This window comes from Mirounga leonina, unplaced genomic scaffold (genome assembly GCF_011800145.1).
Source record: "Mirounga leonina isolate KUSES-001 unplaced genomic scaffold, KU_Mleo_1.0 Mir_101595, whole genome shotgun sequence".
NCBI lineage: Eukaryota > Metazoa > Chordata > Mammalia > Carnivora > Phocidae > Mirounga > Mirounga leonina.
The window spans coordinates 6,992,696-7,007,197 of NW_023270158.1; the positions used below are offsets into that span (position 1 = coordinate 6,992,696).

General features: G+C 40.0%; 1 protein-coding gene across 4 annotated transcripts in view; it reads left to right on the forward strand.

Moving 5' to 3' along the window:
• The first annotated feature begins 627 nt into the window (after nt 1-627).
• The window catches only part of CNKSR2 (connector enhancer of kinase suppressor of Ras 2), a 274,247-nt gene continuing 260,372 nt past the window's right edge, over nt 628-14,502 (forward strand). The window contains exon 1 of one of the 4 annotated variants that reach the window (XM_035000627.1): nt 628-1,335. In XM_035000627.1, the coding sequence (XP_034856518.1) occupies nt 1,272-1,335 (64 nt within the window). In that variant the 5' untranslated portion in view covers nt 628-1,271. The remainder of the gene's footprint in view (nt 1,336-14,502) is intronic. The other 3 variants (XM_035000611.1, XM_035000620.1, XM_035000601.1) reach the window with 3 other exon arrangements.

The window sequence follows — 14,502 nt, forward strand, 5'->3', positions numbered from 1 at the left end:
AGATTATCTGAAAACAAAAGGACATCCCCTAAAATAGGTACTGGACACTCTCGGCTTTGAAGGAGTTGGCCGAAAACCCGACACTGAGCCCTTCAAAAGGCACGTGGGGCCGAACATGTCTCGGTATCACCACGACCAGCCCTGCAGGTTCCACGCCTGACTTCCCAGGCCCGGGGCACCACCAGGGGCGGTCCGACAGCACGGGCCCTCCTGCCTCGTCATCGCTGCGTTTCTGGCTGGCGGAGCCGGTTCTCGTCCGCGGCATTCCACGCCCCCGTCTCCGCAGGCGTGCACGGGGCTCGGGAATCACCTCGGAAGCCCACTCAGCCGCAGGGAGGGCGTGAGCGAGGAAAGCCCGGGCTCTCGCTGTAACCCCCGCGCTCGGCGGTGTCCCCCTCCCCTTGACGGCGGGGCCATAGGTACCTCCTCAGCCGCCTGAGCATTCAGCGTTCAACTGGTGGGCGGCCCGTCCCGTAGCCGCCACGTCCGCTCAGAGGCCCCACCGAGCAGCCGGCAACTGACTGACTGACCCTGGGGCAGGGACTCGCGCCGACACCGCTGCGCACGCGCTCCTAGCGCGCCTCTATCCCGGGGCGGCTCGCCGGGCGGGAACGCGAATCTGTGAGCCACTCGCACCTGCCTGACTGACAGGCAGACCCCGGGCTCGGGCCTCGTGCCGGAGCGCGCACGCGCCTCGCGCGCCTGCCGTCGGCCCCGGGGGCGGGACCGCGCGGCGGCGAGCGGGCGGGGGGCTTGTGGCGCGCGCGCCCCGCACCCGAGGGCTGCGGAGAGATATTTTGGGTGGCAGGAGGCCCCTCGTCATTTCCGCCGGGCAGCTTGTGGTGCCCCGAGCTTCACTCCCGCGCGCGAGGCGAGCGGGCAAGTTGGTTGCGGGCTTGCGGCCGCGGCTTCTTTTCTCAGCTCCTCGACCCTCGGCAGTGCAAGCCGTGAACTGAAGCCCTGGAGGGACGGAGACCGGAGCGGAGCGGCGGAGCAACAGCTGCAGCAGCAGCCTCTGCGGGGAGCGTGCAGAGAGTCCGCACAGAGCCGCGACCCCAGAGCGTTTCTTTCCCCGTCGCCGCTCCCGCCGCTGCTGTTCGCCGTTTGCTAAGAGACATTGCAGCCGCGAGACCCGACACACAAAAGCCGTCTTCTTGCCACCCGCCCAGCGAGGCAGCGGCCAGCAAGGGACCCCACCTGAGGGCGGCTCGGGCTACCGAGTTCGTTTTGTTTCTGATCTCCGCGCCCCGCGCGGTAGCGACCCCGTGTCCATGGCTCTGATCATGGAACCCGTGAGCAAATGGTCTCCGAGTCAAGTAGTGGACTGGATGAAAGGTAATGCCCGCTGTGTAGAGGGCGAGGCGGTCCTGGGGCGCCGGGGTACTGGCGCGCGAGAGGGAAGGGGCGCCTACTGCGGCCGAGCCCACCATCGGGGCTTCCACTGGCTGATCGTGGTGCGCTGGGGGGGAGGCGGAGGTCCTCCGGGGCAGGCTGGGGCTCAGGATCCCGATCTCCTATTGTCTTCAGTGGTGGCTCCCCAGTTAGAGAGGGGCGCGGAGAGCGCGGGTGTTGCCGGCGCTACCGGATAGGGTTAGAAGGCGGGCCGCGGAATCCCAGTACCTCTCGCCTCCTCCCCGCTCCTCACGGCGCCCCTAGGCCGAGAGGACGTGGCGACCCTTGTCTCTCCCCTCAGGGAGGAGCCCCCAGGGACCTGCTCCTTTGCTCGTTCCTTCCCGGGCCCCTTTGTTCCTGGGAAACCTAACGCCCCCTCGGTGGCCGCCCCTGCCAGGTGCCTTTTCCAGCGCCAACTCTCCCTACAACTTTTAAGCCCATATAATGGGGTCAGGACGCGGCTGCCCGGGTTTGAGTCGGGCGAACTCCCCCAGTTTGGGCTGAGGATGCTCGGGGGATGCGCTACTTTGGGGGAGAGAAAAACATGCTTCCCCTGGGACAGCATCCGCGCTGGTATCTGCGGGCTCCCTCCTGCGCAAACCCCTGTTCCCCCCACCCCCCACCCCCCACGTCCTTTGCCTCTTCCTCTTCTCGCTGGTCGAGGCTTTGGATCTCATGGTTTTTTATTGGGGGCTCGACGCCAGGTGTAAGGTGATGCGCATTCAAGTGCCCCCTCATTTCTTCCATCTTGAAGGCTCGCCCCTTTTTTTCCCTGGCAATTTCTAATAAGCACAGTTGTAGATACTCGCCCTCCTAGTCTCAAACGTGGGCTTTTTCTTTAGTCCCTGGGCTTTCCTGCCTCACTATCTCCCTCTGTTGTCTGAGTTAAGGGGCTTGTAGAGGATTCCCCCCACCCCATGACCACTGCCTCCCCCATCACCAAGATTCCTAAGATTTGGGGAATGCCAACAGGGATGGATGGGATGAAATAAAGGATTCCTGGCCACGCTTGGGAGATGTTAGAGCTTTGCTTGTGGTTATTCCTAGGCACAAACTCTAGGTAGATTAGTCAGGAGCCAAAGGCTTATCATTTGTGAAAATGCGTGTTGCGGAGATGAGGGAGCCCCTTTTGGGGGCTTGCTTAGCAGGCAGACTTTCTAAGCTCCAGGTACTTTAGAACGAAAGGTGGGGTGATTGGAAGTGATTAAGAGTGATAGAGAGAAACTCAATTTTGTTTCCTCCTTTTCTGAACCTTTTCGGCCTCTTGCTTATTCTTACGGATTTTTCTTTATACATTTGCTTTCCTTTTATTCCCTTACTGGCCCCTTTATTTCTCATTTAATTAGTTTTTTTCTTTTCTAATATGTGAAAAGTGCTTCGTAACTGCAAATCACAGTACACATGAGAGTGTATTGAATTAAGTAGAATTAATTATCAACTGCTCCCCTGTGTGTGGTGCGTTGTGCTAAGGTGCCATGGGTGCCATGACTAAGACAAAGTCCTGCAGTGGCTCATTTTTTCTGTTTCTTCTCTTCATATTGGCTATTGAAATTACGCTTTCCTAGATTCCCACTAACCCCCACCCCCTTTGGATTGTCAGAAACAAACATCTGTCTTCTCTGTTTCTCAGTCATGGAAGAAAGAGCCAGGCGGTGCGCAAAAAGCAAGAATGCTTAATTAAAAAACCCTTTCTTTGAATTTGCGTAAAAGGTTACTTTGGTTTGAGTCTGTTACTGAAATACTCAACAGAAAGCTTTCTTGGCTCCATGGGAGTCTGATTACCTTCACAAATTCCCATGATGCTTGTAGTGAGTGATGCATACTCCATCTTCTTCACCTCCACCCTCCCAGTATAATCTTGCAGTTTCTTCTTTCTCTACAGTTTAGGTCTACTGAAGCAAGTAGAACATACGACACATATATTCTGACACACATTATTAGATTTCCAGTATAGTAGTCCTTTAAAAATCTTTCCAGCCCTTTAAAAATCTCTCCAGCCTAAAATGCAGCATCTTTGAAGTTGAGCTAACATTGTTAGCTGTGATTTTAAATGATTGTTACGTGTAAGTTGAATAACTTATTTTCATACCTGTTGGTGATTCATGTTAGAGCTATTTGAAAAGATCAAGCAAGTAGCCAAGATAGAATTTGTATATTTTTGTACACATTAGAAGAGAAAAACTGATGTCATTATCTGGATATTTCAAATCCCAAACTGCTTACTGCTGAAATTTCTATAATCTTCATATAAATTTAATTTACGATAGTAACAGAAAACAAGATTTTAAAGAACAGTTGGACAAAATGAACATTTCCTCAACTTGTATTATACTGTTACCTTAATTAATTTTTCATCCCTACTCCTTTCCCCAAATAAACTTTACAAGTAAACACATTAGAAAGAAAAAAAAACTTCTCACCCTTTCCTCAGATGCAGTAATGTTTAAAAGTCAACTAATTGAGGCTGTAGCTTTGGAATGGCCAAACTTCCTTTGGTGTTGTATAATGTATAGTGTTATAAAGGCAGTAACAAAGAATGAACAAGACTTTTGAACAACTGCAACATTGTGGGAGTTCTTCAAAGCATGCTCCTAATGTGACCGTTTCATCATCCTTAACATTTAAAGTATATAGCATATGCTTTCAGCTAGTCACAGTCATAAATAGTTATAACTCTGTTTAGTAAGGTACATGCTTTATGCTCTTTCTAGGGTGTTTTTCTCTTCACTAAACAGAAAAGGAAACATTAAGCATATAAAAATAGCATGGCCATATATTTGTGCTTCCAGACAATTTATATAAGTGGTATAGAAATTCAGCAGAGAAGGAGATGAAGGAAAAAAAAGGGCTGATGAGATTATTAAGCTTTTTTAACATATATTCAAAACTGTTTATGAAGGACCATTTATACATTGCAATTCATTTTGATCTTTTTTACTAAAATGTATTTGAGGGAGGCAAATTTAAATTTATGTATTAATTATTAGTAAAGATATAAGGAAACACTTGCATTTTTTTCTCACCACCAACACCACTACTTGTAAAATCCAATACTCAATGAATTTTCTTCTAACAGTAAAAAATTGATGTGACACAGTGTCAATGTTAGTTCCAATAAATATATGGACTCCTCATGAGTCAGTAAAATAAGCAGTTACATTCCAGATATCTTGATAGTACTTCAGGCTATTTGGAAATAATAGAACTTCAAAATTAATTTTATAAAAATATTTTTTGAGAAAATCAAATACACATCATTTAGCATTTGAAACAGCCTTTTTTTCAGTGGGAAATTGCATTCAATCCTCGTAGTTTTGACAAAATTATAAAATGTAAACCTTTTTAGAGTAAAAGCAAAGCCTTTATTAGAGAAAGCTGTAGGTAGAAAAGTAGGCCAATAACGGTTTCTGATTTTTGCTCAGTGTATTACTCTAAAATACATCATATCTCAGCTCTTACCTATTCACTTGCAGGGCCTATAGAAACACTTCATAATCTACAGTTGTTTGAGTTTACTTTTTTGCCCACTGAAATAAAGCAAAAATGTCTGAACACTTCAGGCCCCTATTATTAATTTCAGTATTAATTTTCCTTGTCCGTGTCACACCCAATAATTCCAGTTTTCTTCTCACAGTTTTTCCAACTTTGAAACTCCTCCAAAATATCCATATGACTAAAATAAAGTTATTTTCTGTGGCTAACTCCCTTCATGACATTTTTTCCAGTGATCTTTAATCCCTTCCCTGATCAAATAAAATGAATTATTATTTTCAGAGTCACCAACAGGCCCTGCTTTGCTGGTCTTCTCTTATGGTCTCTATGACTTAGCTCTTTCTACTCATAGTATGAGTCCTAAAATCTAAATTTTTAAGATAGTCTTTTCTCAAACCATCCAACAATTAACTGCACTGCTCTTTTCTGTTTACTATAAACCATTTTCTTTGAAAACCATTCACTGACTTCTACTTTCTGTCCTGATGACTCAGCCATCTTGAGGATAGAAAATGAAATACATTATTTTAGGTACAAAAAAACAAAGATAAAGCCATCACTTTGCATACAACCCTACAAAAGAGGAAAATGCAGTGATGAAATAAGGTCTATTTATTATAGAGTTAAATGCTACAGAGGAGAATGTATCTGATAAGATACAGAAATTTTGACAGGCACAGTGCTCTCTAATAGTTTTACCCCTTTCATAGGACCTAGAGCTGAGGTTGAAATTTATTTTATTAAGATGAAGGAAAATGTCAAATTTTTGAATTAAACTATCTTAGGAAAAATTTTCTGGCAGAAACTTGAGAAGTATGCATTGTAAAAAATATGTTAAACTTACATGATCAAACTAGTCCTATCATTTTTGAAAAATTAGTTGCTTTCCTCAATTGCAGTATGACTAGATAGTCACCAGCAATCACCTACTCTCGATTTGACATTTTTTGAAACTCAATACTTGTCATTTCACACAAAGAAGAAATTCACCTTTTCTGTATGTAGAGTTTACAGGAAAATATCATTTTATTTATACTGTCATTAACATTTACTCCTTAAGGTAACACTCATGATTTAGTACAGATTAGGAAAAAAGAGTCTACTTATGTAGATACATTCTGGTGCTTAGAGATTGTTTACTCCATACTTCTACATGGAAGGGGCTTTAATGGATTATTTTAAATAAATTATTCTCTGCTTTGGGGAAATTAGTCTCTGTAAGGGATGGCAGTGACACTGAGAAACCTAAGCCAAAACAGACAGGTGCCAACTAGAACATTTGCTAAATTTAAAAAATGTTTGCATTATGTGTACAAGCACCAGTGGAAAGACAAGATGATGCTTTTAATCAGTCAGGAAGGAATCCATGGAGAAGGTGGGGTTTTAGCAACTTTTTATGCAATTTATTTAACTAAGGCATATTCTAAGATGGATGTAGTCTAAATATAAAGGCACAGCAAGAGACTTCGGAGTTGAGATGGGGTGATTAACCAGAATGGTTGTGTCTAGGTTTGTCTGGTTGAAGGAGAGAGGTGGGCAGTAGAGGGAAAATGGAGGAGCCATGAGTAGGTGGCACAAAAGTACAAGAACAAATCTGCATTTCACAAAGACAATAAAACTCTCATCATGTCCTAAGTTTAAATAAATACCACATTATAAAACTTTGGCTGCCAAAAATAAGCCCACAAAGAATGTGTATTGAATTAGTACAGCTGTTTCAAATCTGTTTCTCAGGAATAATTTGGAAATAATGTTAAAGTGAGTTATTTTGAAGATTAATTACATCATTAACATTATGTTTTTGGATATTTAGAATTTTACTCATCCAAATTCTTATATGAAGAATGAAGATAGGCTTTTAAATATTGCTATTGTTCTTAAAACAATGATAAATTATCATTTTTCATGTATAGCAGAGTGGGACTTAAATTTGTTCTTAATGACTTTTAGCTCTCTATGTGACTTCCCTACAGCACCTCAACACATAAGGTTTATTGTGAAAGATGAAGGATTAGTTTCTATAAAGAGTACTAGAAGGATGGATCATCTGTACTTTAAGAGAGGGAAGGGAGAGTAAGTAATTTGGAAAAAAAATATAGCCTAAGCTTTTTATTTTTTAAGATTTTGTCATAGTTTAGTGTCTGGCTAAAGAAAAGCAAATGTAATCTTCACTGCAGGATCATTGTGTTGAATAACATTCAGTGAGTGAATTCACAGTTTTCATGCATAGCATGGGCTTGTGTTCCCCAAAATGGAACATTTCTGTGGTTGTGGGAGCTAAATGATCAAAAGAAGACAAAGAGTTGATTTTTGCTAAGTATTGTAAAACATTGTTTTTGCATTAAAACAAACCTGGATGTTAAATTCATGGTGTAGAAAGCAAAATTGGCATGATGTTAAAGATGAGACCAGAGGCTTAACAGGAATTTTAGGCTTGCAGCAAGCTGTTTCAAGCTGCGTTTCCTAGACCTTCCAGGGTTATGAGTAAACTTCGTTCAGCAATTATGGATACATCAGTGGAATAATTTGAGAAGTGCTGGTTTGGGTTTAGAAAATGTAAAATTAATGTACTTTACTTCCTCTTTTTCTTCTATTGCAAAGGACAAAATATCTTTTCAGTCAAGGTCATGATAATTTTAGCATCTTTCTTTTTGTTTATTTTTTGGGTGTTTTTTTGGGGGGGATCCATAAACCTATAATCAGGATAAATTTCTTAGGAATGTTTCTCATCTGATCCTATCCTCTCACTTCTCACCCCCATCAGTTTAAAAAATTTAGTGGCTTCTCATTGTTTTTAGGATGAAGATAAAAGTTCTTAATATGGCTTTTAAGACCATTGAAGGTTTGGCTATTGCCTTTGAAATAACCCTTATTCCTAGCACCAGTTACACTGGCCTTTCAATCTTGTTTGCATACCACTGGGCCTCTGCACTTAATACAGTTTCTCTTGCTTTTTTCTTCACCCAGTTAAGTCCTACTCATCCATCATATCTCAAGCCTCCCCTTCTATGCCTCAGAAAAGCCTTCTCCATTCCCCAGGTCACATCAAATCCTCAGTTGTGTGCTCTCCAGGTACCATTTGTATCTTCGTTCCATATGCCAGTTTTATTTTTACATTAATTTCTATGGCTATTTGTTGAGGTCAGGGACCTCATCTTATTTGCATAACAAGGCATAAGAAAGTATCTGGTAAAAAGTAAGCACTCAGGAAATATTTGTTGAAGGAAGGAATACATAAATATCACAAATTACTGGTCTGTCAGCAAATCTGCTTTCCTAAATGAAAATGCATGTAAAGTCCCTTATAATGCTCTAATGGATACTTCAATGCCAAGTTGTATATTATGTGCCAGAATACAGTAGAAGTGGGGTTGCTTTAATTCATAGTTGTATCGCTCTAGTCAATTCAATGACCTAAATCATGGTTTAGATTCATTTCATTAAGAAATGTGAATAATTTCAATGTATCTACAACACTTCTGTGTTTAAGCTATAAATATTATTTGCTGATATCACATTATTAATAGGCCAACACAATAGGCAAACATTACTTAAAAATTAAAACATACCTCTTAAGAATTTATTTTTTTTCATACAAATTTTCTAATTGTTTCTTCATTTCAGTGTTTTTAAAAGAACTCTGTGTATTTTGGAATGCATGGTAGAGTGAAATTGATAAAATGTTTTAAATTTCTGCTCTTATAGGGATACCTGGGTGACTCAGTTGGTTAAGCATTTGTCTTCGGCTCAGGTCATGATCCCAGGGTCCTGGGATAGAGTCCCTCATTGGGCTTCTTGTTCAGTGGGGAGCCTGCTTCTCCCTCTGCCTGCTCTGCCTGCTGGTCTCCCTGCTTGTGCTCTCTCTCTCTTTCTCTGACAAATAAATGTAAAAAAAATTTTTTTAAAGTCTCTCTTCTGGGGCGCCTGAGTGGCTCAGTCGTTGAGTGCCTGCCTTCGGCTTAGGTCATGATCCCAGGGTCCTGGGATCGAGCCCCACATCAGGCTCCCTGCTCCGCGGGAGGCCTGCTTCTCCCTCTCCCCACTTCTTGTGTTCCCTGTCTCACTGTCTCTCTGTCAAATAAATAAAATCCTAAAAAAAATTAAAATTAAAATTAAAAAATAAAAATAAAAAGTTTCTCCTCTTAGAAAAAAAACCATGTAAGAAATTAAAATGCATTTTTCTGTTGTGAAAAGAAAATATCCTTTGTTAACTTGGATGATAAAATGGAGAAATAGCTTTTTAATTTAATAATAACCATTATCTTTATTATACTTAATGTTGAATTTATATTTTTATTAATAGGAATAAAACTAAGATACTTAAAAATACATCTTAAATCAGCATTTCTTATATAATTTTCCATCCCTCCTGATGTTGAAAAATGAATTTTAATTTTTTAAAGTGAATATAAATTTGGGCTAATTTTTGAAGGGCACTTGTTAAGAACCTATGTAGAAAGTTATTGTGAAGTACAACTTTTTAAATACATGTGCCTTATATGGGTTTTTTTGTTAATTACATGTTACTGGATAACCAAGTAGCAAGTAATAGATTTTTCTAATAAAGCAAGTCCCTCCCCACAAATTTACAATGTACAGTATAAATCAGAGTAAGCGAAATTTTTAAGACTTTAACTTAGCTTTTTGCAGATCTGTTAACTTTTAATAAAACACCTTCAGACTTAATCTTTCTAGCTAGTACTATAAAACAGTATGTTGCAATTGTGCCCTGATTTAAACTACAAGTAACTATTCAATATGATAGAATTTTTTAGACTTTAAAGATGTATTTAATTTGTTTGATTTCAATTTAAATTACAATCATTAATTCTAATAAAAGTTTTCATTAACTTTTGCAGTTTCAGGGAAGAAAGGGTTATGGGTATTTACATAAATTTATTGAATCTTAAATTTTACTAAGTACAGTACCTGCTATTTTAGTTTTCTGTGCTCATCTGTTGAATATCACAACATAAAATTGTTTTTAAAACCAAGACTTATTAAATAAAACAAAATTCACAATGGCATTAATGTATTATAGTTTGCCAAGATGAAAACATTGTTATATCCACTACTGAGTGTTTATCCAAAGAAAAGAAAAATACTTATTTGAAAAGATATATATGCCCCAATGTTTACTGCAGCATTATTTACAGTAGCCAAGATATGGATGCAATCTAAGTGTCCATCAATAGATGAATGTATAAAGAAGAGATACACACAGACACACACAGGAATATTACTCAGCTATAAAAACACAAATGAGATCTTGCCATTTATGGTAACATGGATAGACCTAGAGAATATTGTGTTAGGTGAAATAAGTCATACAGAGAAAGACAAATATCATATGATTTCACTTACATGTGGAATCTAGAAAACAAAAGAGCAAACGAAAACACACAGACTCATAAATACAGAGAACAAAGTGGTGATTGTTGGAGGGGAGGGATGGATGAGCAAAATAGATTAAGAGGTACAAACTTCCAGTTATAAAATAAGTCATGGAGATGAAAAGTACAACATAAGGAATGAAGTCAATAATACTGTAGTAACATTTTATGGAGATAGATAGTGACTATAATTATAATGGTGAGCATTGCATAATGTATATAATTGTTGAATCATTATGTTGTACACCTGAAACTAATATAGCATGTCATATATACTTCAATAATAAAAATGTTTTAAAGAAACATTACATAATTAATATCAAGTATTACACACTTATCTCTCTCCTTTTTTTTAGAGAGAGGGGGAGAGAAAGAGAGAGGAGGGGCAGAGGGAGAGGGAAAGAGAATCTCAAGCAGGCTCCACGCTGAGTGTGGACCCCTACTCAGGGCTCATCTCATGACCCTGAGATCATGACCTGAGTCAAAATCAGGAGTCGGGCACTTAACCAACTGAACCACCCAGGCAACCCAACACACTTAATCTCTTTTATATTTACTTGACATTAATGTTCTTGGAAATTAATCTGATTAGGTAGGTTAGAAAGTCTTCTAATAAGGTAGTAGATAAAAAGAGAAACCAGGGCGCCTGGATGGCTCAGTCGTTGAGCGTCTGCCTTCGGCTCAGGTCATGATCCCAGGGTCCTGGGATCGAGCCCCGCATTGGGCTCCCTGCTCGGCGGGAAGCCTGCTTCTCCCTCTCCCACTCCCCCTGCTTGTGTTCCTGCTCTCACTATCTCTCTCTCTGTCAAATAAAAAAAAAAAAAAAAAGAGAAACCACATTGTTAGTTGCTTTTAAAGTGTTGCCTGGGGGCACCTGGGTAGCTCAGTCGTTAAGTGTCTGCCTTTGGCTCAGGTCATGATCCCAGGGTCCTGGGATCGAGCCCCGCATCAGGCTCCCTGCTCTGTGGGAAGCCTGCTTCTCACTCTCCCACTCCCCCTGCTTGTGTTCCCTCTCTTGCTGTGTCTCTCTCTGCCGGATAAATAAATAAAATCTTTAAATAAATAAAGTGTTGCCCAATATCCTTTATTTTGTTTGTTTGTTTGGATTTTTTATTTTGTTTCAGCTACATCTGCTATTTTTAAAATGGGCTTGCAACATGTTTTCTCAAATAATATCTACAACAAATCAATGGAAGGCTGGCTTCGATCCTGGATTTTACTTTTTTCAACTTGTTTACCAAAGATTATGAAAGAATCTATTTTCTAGCAAGTTGTTAGACTTACAATGTGACTTATTAATAAAAACCTTTAAAGTAGTGGCCTTAGGTAATTATGCTGAATGATTAATTTCAACATTAGCTGAATTCTTATTATAATTTTGGTATGTTTCATATATACATGGGAGTTTATTTCATATACTTTTATTTTTCAACCATCCACATTATTTTTAAAATGTTTGATAGTCCTGGGGAGTTGTGATTTTTTTTCCTGGCTGAGCATAAAATTCACATTTTAATTTCATATAATTCATTTATAAGCTTTCAAAACAAACCACTGAGCTGTTAAAAACATATAAGAGAGAAAATGTTGCAGAGTTTTTGTTAATGGAGCTCAAAACAGACATGTAGTCCAGTTGATGGTTTTCCTTCCCACTTGCCAGGACCTATGTGGATTCTGAGTCCAGTGTGGTAAAGAACCAACATGCGTGGCAGCACTTAGCTGCTCCTTCCTGATTTCCCTCCATAGTAGTGCCATGGCGAGTCTTGTGGCAGTTTCTGTTGACATCACTGTTGCATTAAATCAGTGGCAGAGATTTCTTATCTAGAAGACTGTTCCTTTGCCTTCTAGCTATCAGATCCAAGGCTTTCAGTTTGATGTTGAATTGTCACACACACAGAGAAGCTTTCTCTATGAAATACTGAGTAATAGATAATTTTTCTTTCTAGTCTGTCTCTAGATATAATGCTTTAAGTATATTTATGGTAAAAACATGTTAATTCAGATCTTGTTTATTTGAGATTTGTGATAATTACAGTAGGTTCTTATTGAAGTTTACTTTTTTAAAAGATTTTATTTATTTATTTGACAGAGAGAGACTCAGAGAGAGAGGGAAGAGAAGCAGGGGGAGTGGGAGAGGGAAAAGCAGGCTTCCTGCAGAGCAGGGAACCTGATGTGGGGCTTGATCCCAGGACCCTGGGACCATGACCTGAGCCGAAGGCAGATGCTTAATGACTGAGCCACCCAGGTGCCCCTGAAGTTCACTCTTAATATGTGAAGGAAGGGTTTGCTGATTGATCTTATAATGCAAACAAGGTTGGAAAGAAATTGTTTGACCCAGGAGGAGATGGTGTTTTCAAGTACTGTACTCTGCTAGGAGCCATTTCCATACTGAAAATACACTAGCTAGAAGTGAGTTGTATTTTTAGTTAGAATTTCTGCATACTTCAGTGGCGCCTGGGTGGCTCAGTTGGTTAAGCGACTGCCTTCGGCTCAGGTCATGATCCTGGAGTCCCAGGATCGAGTCCCGCATCAGGCTCCCTGCTCGGCAGGGAGTCTGCTTCTCCCTCTGACCCTCCTCCCTGTGATGCTGTCTCTCATTCTGTCTCTCTCAAATAAATAAATAAAATCTTTAAAAAAAAAAAAAAGAATTTCTGCATACTTCGAACCATGGTTTTTTATTTTTTATTTTTTGGAATATTTTTGTAAACATTCTATGATACAGCTTGGTTCTTCCCTTCATTCGCCAAAGTTAGGAAGGTCTCATGCACTTCACATCTATTATTAGTAGTAATCCTTAAAATAAGATAAGGAACTGTTATTGACACCCTTTTACAGGTAAGGTGCAGAGAAGTTAAGCAGCTCAACAAGGATTGTACAGCTATTCAGTGATGGAATTAGGTCAGACCTCAACTCTTTTTTTCTCTGTTAAATTGGATTTACACTTTAGTGGGTGGGGAACACAATTCAGGTTTGTACATAATTATCTTCAGACTTGACTTTTATTTTTTTAAGGTTTTATTTTAATTCTAGTTAGTTAACATACAGTGTAATATTAGTTTCAGGTGTACAATATTCAGCACTTCCATACCAGACTTGACTTCTAAAACATTTCCTAAATTTTCTACCCTGTAAAAATTGGCACCATATAGGATATAGTAAAGAGCACTTTGGAATCAGATGCCTGGGTTAGTTATATCCAGACTCTATTACTTCCTAGCTGTGTGATTTTTGAGGGAGAATTTAAGTAACTTGCCAGGTTTTTTCATTTTTGTAAAATAGGGGTGATATTATTACCTACCTCATAGGGTTATGGTATACTTAAAACAATGCCTGGTACATAGTAAGTGCATGGTAAATGCCAGCTTTTTTTTTTTAAATTAAGGAATTAATTGCATTCTGTTGGCAATCTTCAAAGGCACAACTACTAATAGATAATATTTATTGAGTACTTACTACATACCATGTACTGTGCTGGGCGTTTTCTCTGCATTATCTTATTCCTATCCTAGCCCTGAAAGATTGGAATTATCACTGCTTTACAAATGAAGACACTTTTGCTTAGAAATATTGAATGACTTATTCTGTATACCCAAAAATTTATTTAGCAGGTATTCAATAAATATTTTGAAAAATTAATAAATAGTGGAAGAAGCAAAATTTGAATAGATTTCTAACTGGCTACAAAACATATAATATTTCCACCTTGCCATTCTACCAGAGGTACATATGAAATGAGAGGAATCCTGGGAATACTTTCAAAGATGTGGATGTCCACTCCACCAGACCTACCTTCTGTAGTGCGTGGTAAGGTGGACTATGGTTCTTGGGTCCTTTTGGCCTCCAGAGGGGTGTGTGGGTGGGTGGGGTGTGTGGGTTTGTGTGTGTTGAGGTGTTTCCATTCAGAATAGTACTTAAGCCAATGACAAAGATGCCACATATAATTATAGTCTTGGTGACATTTTCCTATTTTGATGTGAACCTCAGGAGTTTGATTCTCACCTCTGCTGAGTGTAGACCTAAACAAAAGGTCTACCTGAGACCACTGCTACTACCAACCCAGTGCTGGAATGTTTTGTTCTAAAAGGATTGTTAATAAAAATACATGGTGTCTGATAATAGATGTTCATAAGTGGCTTTACATTATACTACAAATAATGGCTTGTTATATTCTTTTGTTTAGCTTTACTTAGCAGTGGTTAGCATTGCTATCTGCATTTCATTAGTG